Source organism: Ranitomeya variabilis, chromosome 6, assembly GCF_051348905.1.
Source record: "Ranitomeya variabilis isolate aRanVar5 chromosome 6, aRanVar5.hap1, whole genome shotgun sequence".
Taxonomy (NCBI): Eukaryota; Metazoa; Chordata; class Amphibia; order Anura; family Dendrobatidae; genus Ranitomeya; species Ranitomeya variabilis.
In genome coordinates, this window is record NC_135237.1 from 39,472,968 (window position 1) to 39,485,324 (window position 12,357).

Sequence of the window (12,357 nt, forward strand, 5' to 3'; positions counted from 1 at the left end):
GTGTATGGTATGACGTATATTTACATTATATGGTTGTGAACGGGTTAACATCACTGCAAACACTTATTTGGATTTCTCGCGTGTGATCTCCAATTTATAGGGGAGATTCCAGAACTTACATCTTGCAAAGTGACGGCAGATCTCTGGGATTTACCGTCTCTTTGTGGTCTTTGCTTTTATTGCCGTTCTCCAGGAGGAATGCCAGTACTGGAGCAGTAATGGCGACCTACCTCGCATGATCTAATCATCCGAACATCACGAACCTTGCGGTGCAGATCGGTGTCACAAATCGCTGAGAGAATGAAGAGCAGATCACACTGGATTTCCAGCAGGACGGCGTCATTATCAGCTTCAGCGCTGGAGATCGTTTTCTTCAAGATTCCTGAATATACACAACCTCATCAGCATCGAGGAATTGATCCAATATTGCTTTAGTCCAGAAATCTAACCGCATAGCGATGCGGAATGGCACGGTATAACTGGCAGTCTTGTGCTGTTTTTTTTTGCTGTGGTTATTGTAAACTTCAACATTTTGCCAAAGTTTTTACAAAAATCGCGACAATTTTATGGTGGGATGAAAAATATACAGAAGCTCCTTCTATGTGCGACTATAATAAGTTACACTTATCCACATGCTATGTGACGGTGCGATTTCATAAAAACAGAGTATACAGAGGACATGTCAGCAGTTTGACCCTGTAACACCTGAGTGTAGACTTTTATTTGCAGCATGATTTGTAAAATGACATTTTATTCCGCTGCTCCAGCAGTTGCACCGGGGGAATTCCCTAACACTAAAGAACCCTCCGGTCTGTAGTTAGTGCTCTTCAACTCCCCCCCTCTATTTTTGATTGATTAAGTCCAATCAGGAGCCTGCTACAGCCATCAATCATTTTTTTATCTATGCGCCTTTATATTTAATAAAGTAAATACATGTTTGCACGAAAATATTTGGACTTTTACTCCATGTCCCTTTGTATTTAAAGCCATCAATCCAGAGCAGAAAGGAAGGGTGGAGAAGCACTCACTACAGAGATCAGCGAGCACGTCAGGGACCACCTCCATTGCACCTGCAGAAGAGGCTGAATAAAACTTTTATTTCAAGAGTCACACGACTTTAAGCCCAAATACACATTATATTAAAGGGGTTGCCCTGGACTAGAAGCCTTAGAGATAGGTCATTCAAATCAGATCGGTGCAGGTCCAATGTTGCCAATGACCCCCATAGATCAGTTTTTTGCAGAACAAAGTAGAAGCGTCAGGAGAGATTGCTGCTGGCCGAAGAGCATTCAGCTGACAGCTATCTAATGTATAAGGGCTATCCAAAGACATATTTAGCCATGGCTTCTCGTCTCCTATCTACCCCTTTGAGCAGGTTTGCAGGGTGAAAACTGCTGACAGGTTACCTTTAGGTTAGGGCTACGTGGCGACTTTGGCCGCAATAGCTGCTGCTCTTCCGAATTTGATTGGTGCCGCTGCTAAATAGCGGAACTATGGAAGTGAATGGGGCTGCATTGCGATACCAACGCTACCATGAGAAAGAAGTCAATCACAAATATTTCAATCCGAGTCAGACTTTTTGCAACTTGCTTGTTACGCCCGCGATAGTGTAGGGGTTGCAGCTTGTTACCCCCGCGATAGTGTAGGGGTTGCAGCTTGTTACCCCCGCGATAATGTAGGGGTTGTAGCTTGTTACGCCCGCGATAGTGTAGGGGTTGCAGCTTGTTACGCCCGCGATAGTGTAGGGGTTGTAGCTTGTTACGCCCGCGATAGTGTAGGGGTTGCAGCTTGTTACGCCCGCGATAGTGTAGGGGTTGCAGCTTGTTACGCCCGCGATAGTGTAGGGGTTGTAGCTTGTTACGCCCGCGATAGTGTAGGGGTTGCAGCTTGTTACGCCCGCGATAGTGTAGGGGTTGCAGCTTGTTACCCCCGCGATAGTGTAGGGGTTGCAACATGTTCCCATTCATGTCTACAGTGCCGCGATGTAGCATCGAGCAAACTGTGGTCGCTTGAGAACTGTCGCGGCCAAAGCTTTAAGGATTTTTGACAAAAGTGTAGATGTGTAAAACGAATAGTAGTAAGTAAAGAGTCAATGCAGCTGCTAAAGTCTGAAAAATGTGTTTGATTTACTAACATGAATATTGACAATTTTCTGTTTTTGCCGCAGTTGCCATTTTTGCAAAAGAAAGAACATTAATTGAAGCACTTGGGCCCCAATGAAAACTCTCCAAGAGCACCCCAACTATCACAGGTATTTAATAGTAGTGGTCTTCTCATATGGGCAAAAGAGACCTTTTGAGCTCCAGATCCGGAGCTCAAAAAAGTAGTTTTGTCCCTGACTAGCAATAACAAAGTGGCAAATTACTGGGGAACCAATTAAAAAGGTATCAATCAATATACCGTATTTGCACTGCTTGTTGTCACTTTTGCAAAAATGGCCTTCATGACAAAACAGAGGAAATCCAATCTCTCTATTGTAGAAGTAGAGACCAAGTAGAGGACGTTGAGTGCTACTTGAACGTTTGATTTACAATTTTTTGGACATTTTTTGGGTAGATATCTTCTTTTGCAAGCACAGTATGACTGCCACCACCATAGCTATTAAGTCACTGGAGCGTTTTGATAATAATTTTTTCCTGATTGCTTCATAAATATGGAGCAGAACACATAAATATAAGCAGCAGTGGATAAAGAAGTGTAGCCTCGTTACCTAGAAGTTGACTAATTGCTCCCTGATCACAGAGGTCTTGGTTCACAGTCTCATCCCCTACGGATACCACGGACCGGAGGAGTCTCAGGCTGTAACGCATCTGGGCATGTTTGTTCCCCCGGCCACCGGTGCCATGGAAGCTGTTGCCCTGACCAAAGAAGGCATCTGAAAAGGAAGGGTTTGTTGCATATTTAATTGCAAGGTAATGACTAGGAGAGATCTGTAATGAATCACACCATTGCAATTATTCTACATGGCGTGGTATTGTCAGAAACCCCCTGTGAGCAGTCTGAGACACTCGCGGGATTTGCATCTTTTTTTTTATATGACTGTTAAATATACTTAAAGTGTAAGTAAACCTTTAATACAGAGAAGACAAGAAATTCCAACAGCAGGAGATTCTGGTAAGATGCAATGATTTATTAGAAAAATATACAAATGTCAAGTACAACCAAAACCCACCACCACAGTTAAAAAAATGAGAATGTCGGGCAAACGTGTTCCGGACGCATGTGCTTAATCATTGCAATGTTGGTATACTAATGGTGTATTCACACAATTTTTTACATGAATTTGTAAGCGGATTCCACTAAAAAATCCATATAAAAACCCACTTACTACACATCCTTTGCATTGTGAATGCTGAATAAAAAATGTACATTCTGTAGATTTAACGCACGTAACTTTTCTGCAACGTGTAGATGAGATGTGATAAAATCTCACTACTTAGCTGATGCTGTATTCTGCAGCATATCTGCACCCAAGTCCGCATGGGGTACATGATGATTTTGTGTAGGATTTCACCCTATGCATTACAAATGGTAAAATCTGCAATGACAATGAGACCGAATTGCATCGAGCAATGATAAATCTGAAATATCCTGCAAGGAAAAGTATAGTAAAAAGTCCTGAAGACATAAAAAACAGACTGACCTAGGGTGCAGCACCACTCCAGGAAGAGAAGAATACGTGTGTTTCCCTGACAGGTGATATAGTCCTCCACCAGCAGAGGCGCCATAGAGCACAAGGTAGCGATGGCGTGCAGCTGTAAGTCTTCATAACGGGCAGCCGGCCAGTCGTGGACTCCATGCTTTTCGTTTGCTTTGACATAGTTAAAAAGGGCTAAGACCACTTTTCCATCACAGAGCAGCTATACAAGATACATAAAAATAATATTCAGATTAGTGAATTAAAAACAGTCACTTGCCATAAATATATATATTTATTATCTAATGTAAATGCCGCTGTTCTCCTGAATCCGGCGATGTTTTTATTTTGTTCATGCTCCTCTCTGTTGCTGAGATATGGCCCCTTCTTCCCTGTATATAAATCAAGTCTTGTTAGCCAAGTGGGTGTGGTCATCATGAAGACGCCCACTGAGAAAAGCTGAGGACCACGCCCACTTAGATAACATAACCAGGAAGATAGGACCGTATTTCAGGATCGGAGAGGCGCAGGAGCAAAAGAAAAACAACGCCGGATTCAGGAGAACAGCGGCATTTACACCATGTTTATGGCAAGTGACAGGTCCCCTGTAAATAATATCTGAAAGAACGTATGCGGGCAATCTATTGGCCTGATTTACTGTTATAGGCATTCTTTACCTGAACTGTTGACAGATCCTTCGATAACACCACCAACATGTTGAAAAGCAGTTTCTTCATCTCGAAGTCTTCATGGTTGTGTAAAAGTTTTAGACTTTTCACTAAGGGGTTATGGCTTTTAACTGGAGAAAGAAAAATTGAAATGTAAGTGACCATTGTCCCCAGGAGAAGAAATAGAATAATGTCAAATATCAGAAAGTTCTATGTAACTGTGTGGAGATTTGGAAAGTTCACATACTGGGCTGATCTGACATTTGCGTTTGTACTTTCTTAAAGGGTTATTCCCATCTTCATAGAGTGATATTGTAGGATAATGCTTGCAAAAACAACCACTTTTGTAATTTACTGCTTTTTAAAATTTGCAACCGTTCATGAGATTTTAACACTATTCGTTTGTTTATAGCCCGTTGCCTAGGTTACTGACCACCGCTGCTGTCTGGCTTGTAACTACTGCGCTGAAGTTGGAGGGAACAGTATGCTTCAGCCAGCTTCCAAACAGCGCTTACAAGCATAAGAGAAAAGAGTTTGGAAGCACTGCGCATGTTCTGTTGTCTGGCAGTGATGGTCGGTCTCCTAGGCAATGAGCTGTAAACAAAAGAAAAGAATGCCTGAAATTTTTTGTAAGCAGCAAATTGCAAAATTGATTGTATTTACAAGCACTATCCGATGATACCCATTTATAAAGATGGGAATAACCCTTTAAAAGGGGCGTCTACATTGGACACTCACTTTATATTAGAGGTATCATTTAACATTCAGCTAGATAAAAGTGTACACATTGGCCACACAGTGTACACATAGACCACAATAGACAGGATCTGGCTCATTGACTTCTATGGAAAGGTGTTGTGGGCAAGCTCTTTCACCTGTGCAGAGTTCACTGTGCAGGGAGAGTGAGGAGGTGAGCTGTGACCATCACCTATTGTAAATGTTGGATCTTATTTATCTATATAAGGGATGAAACCTTTTGTAGTAATTCTGCTTGTGATGATAATGAAATGCTTGCCAAGAAGTGACAGAACAGGGAATATCATTCTAATATTATCCTTAGAATCTAAAATTAAAATTGTAAGATTCTGGGATTTTTTAACAGTTATAATTTGAAAATGTAAAAAAAAAATAAATACAGCAAAAATTTGTAAAAAAATAAATATATATAAATATATACCATAAAAACTTCAGTTAAATAATAGTTTAATAGTTCATTTTCTGATAATACATTTCCCTTATAAAGAAAGACTATAATTATTAATCTATCCACCTTCTGAGAATGTTGCAAATAATATCAGCTGCTTCGCAAATCCACTTTCCTAAAAAAATACAAAAAAACCCACAATAAAAAGACATATAATTATTAGCGTTAGAGCGAATTGACCTAGACCGTCGGCCACGACAGTGGTCTGTGGCTGCTGGAAGGGGGCAGGAGAATTGCTTCTTCCCTATATGCATCCATGGCTCCTCTTTTGATTAGCCGGCCTGTGATGTATTTGTGACATTGTGCCAGGCCAACAAATCAAAAAATGAGCCATGGATGACATCAGGTAGGAGGTAGATTTCCAGCTCCAGATCAGCAGTCACAGGCCACTGTTATATCAGATGGTCAGGGTCGTGCAAATCGATCCACACTAACTTTAATTACTATGTAAATTTATGTATATTATTATCAAATTAAAGGGGTACTCCGGGGAGATAAAAAATTATCCTAATGGCTGTGTCTTCAGAAACAATAAAGATAGCATTAATAGTGTTGCTTCCCATCCTCACTGTACCTGCAGTTCAGTGTGATGCTGGAGCTGCTCCCCTCCCTTCTGGGATGTCATGTTGCATATCAGAGGGCATAGTCATCTCCTGGCTTCTAGTAGCTTCCAGCAACCTGATAATATCTCCTTTCCTGCAGTCCAAGATGAACTTAGCTGCCGGCTTTCAGTCATAGAGGATTTGCCGATGCAGCTTCAGTCACCGGTCAGTGCACAGTAAGCGGCGGCTGTAACCACACTCTGACACTGACTGACAGTTGGATAAGTAGTGCATCAGTAGAGAGCCAGCTGTCAGTCAGTGCCAGGGGCATGGTTACAGCCGCCGCTCATTATATACTGAGCGGTGACTAAAGACACACCTCTATGACTGAAAGCCGGCGGCTGTCGGGAGGAATAAAGTTTATCTCCTCCTGGCAGCGGGGCTTTCAGTGTGCACCTTCAGAATGCTATTAACCTGTGGATTTACCCCATATCTGCAGGTTAATAGCGTTTTTTCATATGACAGGATCAAATTAACAGTATTTTCTTTCGGGCATATTCTGGAGAAATTAGGAAAGTATTGACCAACAGCCTCCCCAGCAGCTTCTACTTACGATCATCGGCGGGCGACTGTTCTCTGCGATCAGTGTGGCGATTACCAGAAGATCATTTCTTAGCTGTCGGTCATGATGTCTGCAGCCATTTGTGAGTAGGCGTACAAAAGAATCTTTCAGTGCACTAGAAGAAGGTTCAGATACATGGTGATCAGATCATTCTAGAGGTATTGGTTGGGAGTAGAGGTTACCTGGTTGGTGGGATTCTGACTGCTGGATCCCCTGGGGGGCTCATCCTCAGAATGAGGAGCCGCAGTGATAATTTGGAGCTGCAGCTCTTAGAAATAATCTGGAGTTCAGTCATTGCATTTCGATAATTTCTTTATTAAACTAGCACCATTTTTAAAATGGTTAAAGGCATCCTGTCACTATGTCAAAAGTGGGCAGTTCTTGTTCTTATTTTATTCCCGCTGTCCCCCTAAGTAATATGTTTGTTTTTTTTAAATCCGCCATACGGTTCTAGAAATATGGGCCTTTTTATTTGCTAGTTTTTCTGTTCTTTATGAGGGGTGCGTGGCTCACAGGTTCCTCTGGGTCGTGTCTTCGGGCTGCTCTGCATAATTAGTTTTTAATGCTAAAAAATCCCAAGGGTAAAAAAAGTTAGGTTAAAAAACTCATGCATACAGAAAACACTTAGATCGGAGGGGAATGAACCACCACCATGGAGTAAACTCCAAAAGAATTAAAATCTTTATTAAACAAATCTCATATAGTAGAAATTATTAAAAGGGAACTGCTAGACAACAAATTACGGAGGAAAGGTTACCAGATAGAGTGCAAAATGAGCACAAATGATCACTAAACAAGTAAGTGCTGGAGTGACAGTTTGCCTAGGTGAACATGGCAAAGATAAAATGCAGCAGCATATTTTAAACAAGTAAAGTCAATAGCAGGAATAAAAGTGACATAAAATAAAATTGAGTAAACTGCTGAAAAAAAGTGCAATGCCTCCGATCTAAATGTTTCCACATTATAATTAATCGCTGAGCATCGCCTCCTTGTAAAGTGCATAAAAATTAGCAGTAAATTAAAAGGCCCATATCTCTGGAACCATATGGCTGATTTAAAAAAAATAAATAAAATACAAACAATGGAAAACTTAGTGAAGTGTCGAGAGTAAAATATAAGCACAAACAGACCACTTTTGACCTGCTGACAGCTCCTCTTTAAAGGTGTATTCCTTAGATCACTAGGATAACTTTGTGAATGATACCCGCCAAGACAAGGTCAATTTTGCTTTTCTCCTGCACTGCGAACTTTCTCACCCCTCCTATAGAGGGCACTACACCACTTCCCTACTCACTTGCAGTTCCCCATATCGTGGATAGAAAAGAACATCTGCTGTGTAGGAGGAAAGTAGAGACCCCAATCCCTCTACTGTCAGGATGTTGTCATCCCCAAAAATTATAATGCGATTGCATATACCCCAAGAATATAGCAAGATATTATAAGATCGGACTACCCCTTAAATGTTCTGGACATGGCACTAGTTAGATATGGACGATACCAAGGTACAATAACTAAACTCCACATTTCGGGTAAGACTAGCTCAAAGTCTTAAAACTTTTGAATTTAGGATATAAACAGCACTTACTAGATGCATTCGATGTTGCTGAGCTGATTAATGACTTCTTCCTTTGGCCCAATTTCCAGTAGGTTCCATAAGATCTCAGAGGAACGGAAAAGAAGTTGTCCCGAGGGATCTGCGTCATTGAGCCGGGAGCATATTCTGCGGGCGGCATGAGCTCGGGCCATCAGCTTACAGTTCTCTGAATATTAGGAATATCAAAAACAATTGTATTAATACTTCTGAATTGGCCAGAGTGAAAGTGCCTTTAACTCTCCCACACATATTAAATGAATCCTGTGTGACCCGACCAATCAAACAAAGGATCGCCCACCAATGTTAACCCCCTTCACCCCCGAGCCAATTTTCACCATCCTGACCAGGCCAAATTTTACAATTCTGAACAGTGTCACCTTATGTGGCAATAACTCTGGAACTCTTTTTCGTGACATATTTCACTTTATGTTACTGGTAAATTTAGGTAGATTTTTTTTGTTTTGTTTATTTGTGAAAATATCAAAATTTGGGCAAAAATGTTGAAAATTTTGCAATTTTCAAACTTTTAATTTTATGCCCCTAAATCAGATAGTTATATCACACAAAATAGTTAATAAATAACATTTACTACATGTCTAGTTTACATCAGCGTCATTTTTTAAATATAATTTTACTCTGTTAGAAGGATTAAAAGTTCATCAGCAACTTCTCATTTTTCCAACAAAAATTACAAAACCATTTTTTTTTAGGGACCACATTACTTTTGAAGTGACTTTGAGGGGCTATGTGATAGAAAATACTCAAAAGTGACACTATTCTAAAAACTGCACCCCTCAAAGTGCTCAAAACCACATTCAAGGAAGTTTATTAACTTTTGGGGTGCTTCACAGCAATTAAAGCAATGTGGAAGGAAAAAAATTAAATTTAACTTTTTTCCCAGAAAAATGTTGCTGTAGCCTCAAGTTTAGCATTTACACAAGGGTAACAGGAGAAAATGGACAGCGCAATATGTTGTGCAATTTCTCCTGAGTACACCGATACTCTATACATGGTGGAAAACTACTGTTTGGGTGCATGGCAGGACTCGGAAGTGAAGGGGCGCCATTTCACTATAGCTAAGACAGCGTCCACAGTTCGGGCAATTACATTGTGGGGGCGCCCACTTCCTCTCCAAACCTCCTAGATGGTATGATCGATATCGAATGCGGCATTTAGGAGGTTAAACAGCTGGTGGCGGTGCAGGTACCACTCCTGGCTGAGTGAGCCGGGTCTCGTCTATCATGTAAGCAGAGCTCTCGGAGTGATCGCACGGCCACAGCTCCTGTGTCGCACACGATCGCCATGACGTACCTATACGTCATCAGTTGGGAACCTTTATCTGACCATGACGTATAGGTATGCCAAATGTCTTCAAGAGGTTAGTGTCCTATTAGAAGACCCCCTTTAAAATCAAATATAACCTATTTAACAAAACAGACGGTGTATAGGTGCAGTATATGTACCGGTGGTGCTTGATAAGAGCTGTAGTACTTTCAGAAGCGCTAACTTCTCTTGTAAGTTGTTCTCCACTATTGCCAAAGACAAAACGAGGGTTTCCGCCAATCCTCCCACTTCAGCCATCTGTAACTTGTAGGTGACACTCGTTGGTTGAAAGCCTGTCAAGAAATTTAACATATGTATATAACGTAATATATTTTATTAATTGGCCATTTTACCAATTGGTGAGTAAAATGATTTACTAGCTCCTTGGTAGTCGATGAAACCTGGACCAGAGTCCTGCAAACCTCATCGTACATGCCAGCATTCCCGGTACCTCTTCTAATTAGTAGACTTGATGTCACGTGTGCGTCTCGCCATAACCATGATGTTGCAAAGAAGCCATTTATCAAAAGCATGGCAGGGGATGCCGGCAGGTAGGGGAAACTCTGGCCTGGTTTGTAAATCTGCTGTATATTACAGCAGCAGCATTGTGGATGAGATTTTATGGAATTGGATCCACACTTTGTGGATAAAAAACAATGAAGATGGGTATACAAAATCCCTCACTCTCCTTTTTGGCTAACAGGCCATATCGTAAGGGGCATATAGTGGAGGGTCATCAAATAGTTATCCTAGAAAGATAAGCCATGAACAAACTACACTTCATTCAAGAAAAACTCACTTTTTCGGGTTTATGTTAATACAAATATTAATTAGCAAACGTCAAATAATTTACCATCCGTTGGCAGCTTAGTAGACTGTGGGCTGTAAAAATTGGCAACTGAATTGCAAATCTGTATTCTGACTTGAGAACTTGGCACCCGCATCAGACAACCTGGAGGAAAGAAAGTGGAGATTAAAACCTGCAGTTCAGCTAATTATCAAATTAATACAATAATATGTTTGTTTAACCCTTCCACACCCAAAACCGTATGTGTTGGATGAGCTGAAGAGGCCGGAGAAATTGTACCATTCATAACATCATGGAGCATTTTATTTACGCCGTACCTGTCATGTCTGCTGATTAATCAGAATAAGTTGTCATATGAGAAATGATGCTATTTCTGGCCATTGTGTGACTCGTATACTGCACTTTTCACTAGTTTATTCTCCCTAATCTTCAGTTGTCTCTGAGCGGGTGGTTGAAGACTAGCTGCTATGATGTCTCCCATACACCGCACCCACGGACATGGAAACATAAAGATGGGACTTTTAAAAGTGCAAAAATTAAACCTGGGGTCGAATACCGCTGTCACAATTGGTTTCTGAGGGATTAAACTGCGGTGATCAGAGCTTACTCTGATCACCGCAGAATCCTGTTCGGTGCCAGCTGTACAACACTGCTGACATCCTCGGTATATGATACATATGGTACAAGCTCAGGTCCTGGGCTCACTCCATGCATGTATGCCATCTGTCACCAAGGGGTTAAAATACTTTGTATTAGGATGTTACCCTGATTGGAAATAATTATTTTTTTTAAAAATTGATGGTCTATTTTTATGATATATCCATTGTTGTTGCATTCAAGTAAATGGGACAATGCTGCAATATCTTGCTCTGCTGCTACGAAGAGTACGATCCAGGGAAGTACAAACTGGTCAGAATCCAATGGAAACGTCTGAACGGCTGCAAACACTTCCACGAGCGCCGCTGCCGCTTTAAACTGCTGATGTGTCCTCCTTTGATCTAATATCGATGGCCTATCCTTGGGCTAGGACATCAAATGGAAAAGATAAACCCTTTAATTTAATGTGGCAATATGGTACAACTCACCTAGCTGGGATAGTGACTCTGCGACAGTTTGTGCGTACAAGACTTCATCTGACATCTTCTCTTTCAGGAAAGGAAGGCTACAGGCACAAGAGACGAGGAGGACATAATAGATGGTTATGACAAGACAAGTCAGGAGGTTGTGTTATCTCAATCTGCCAAAAACTTTCCATCCAATGACAATCTTAAGTTAATACTCGTAGACCAATGGACCTGTCACCAGATTTCACAATACACAACAGCATAAATTATTAAATAGACCTGATTAGGCTGGTGTACTTACTATGATAACTCATGTCAGAATGGCTGTATAATCCCTTTATCAAAGTTCAATTCAATCTTAGTTCACTTGGCCAGATTGTCAGCTCCTCAGCATTTCTCCTTCCTGCTGCTGAATCTCTGTCCACCTCGCCTGATTGTCAGCTCCTCAGTGGCCCTCCTCACTGCTACTGCCCTTCTAAACTTTTTGACAACACTTCAGTGTCCCTCCTCCCTGATGCCAAATCTCCACACACTTAGCCTGATTGTCAGCTCCTCAGTGTCCCTCCTCCCTGATACTAAATCTCCACACACTTAGGGTGATTGTCAGCTCCTCAGTGTCCCTCCTCTCTGATGCCGAATCTCCACACACTTAGGGTGATTGTCAGCTCCTCAGTGTCCCTCCTCCCTGATGCCGAATCTCCACACTTAGACTGATTGTCAGCTCCTCAGTGTCCCTCCTCCCTGATACTGAATCTCCACACACTTAGCCTGATTGTCAGCTCCTCAGTGTCCCTCCTCCCTGATGCCGAATCTCCACACACTTAGCCTGATTGTCAGCTCCTCAGTGTCCTTCCTCTCTGATACTGAATCTCCACACACACAGCCTGATTGTCAG

The 12,357-nt window shown here is 41.5% G+C and overlaps 1 protein-coding gene across 2 annotated transcripts in view; it reads right to left on the reverse strand.

Moving 5' to 3' along the window:
* The window catches only part of CFAP69 (cilia and flagella associated protein 69), a 42,789-nt gene that overhangs the window by 21,053 nt on the left and 9,379 nt on the right, over nucleotides 1–12,357 (reverse strand). For both annotated transcript variants that reach the window (XM_077268277.1, XM_077268278.1), the window contains 10 exons: nucleotides 11,484–11,560; nucleotides 10,444–10,542; nucleotides 9,731–9,883; nucleotides 8,259–8,433; nucleotides 6,665–6,788; nucleotides 5,576–5,624; nucleotides 4,315–4,436; nucleotides 3,644–3,860; nucleotides 2,711–2,875; nucleotides 264–382 (listed from right to left, as the gene is read on the reverse strand). In XM_077268277.1, the coding sequence (XP_077124392.1) occupies nucleotides 264–382; nucleotides 2,711–2,875; nucleotides 3,644–3,860; nucleotides 4,315–4,436; nucleotides 5,576–5,624; nucleotides 6,665–6,788; nucleotides 8,259–8,433; nucleotides 9,731–9,883; nucleotides 10,444–10,542; nucleotides 11,484–11,560 (1,300 nt within the window). The remainder of the gene's footprint in view (nucleotides 1–263; nucleotides 383–2,710; nucleotides 2,876–3,643; nucleotides 3,861–4,314; nucleotides 4,437–5,575; nucleotides 5,625–6,664; nucleotides 6,789–8,258; nucleotides 8,434–9,730; nucleotides 9,884–10,443; nucleotides 10,543–11,483; nucleotides 11,561–12,357) is intronic.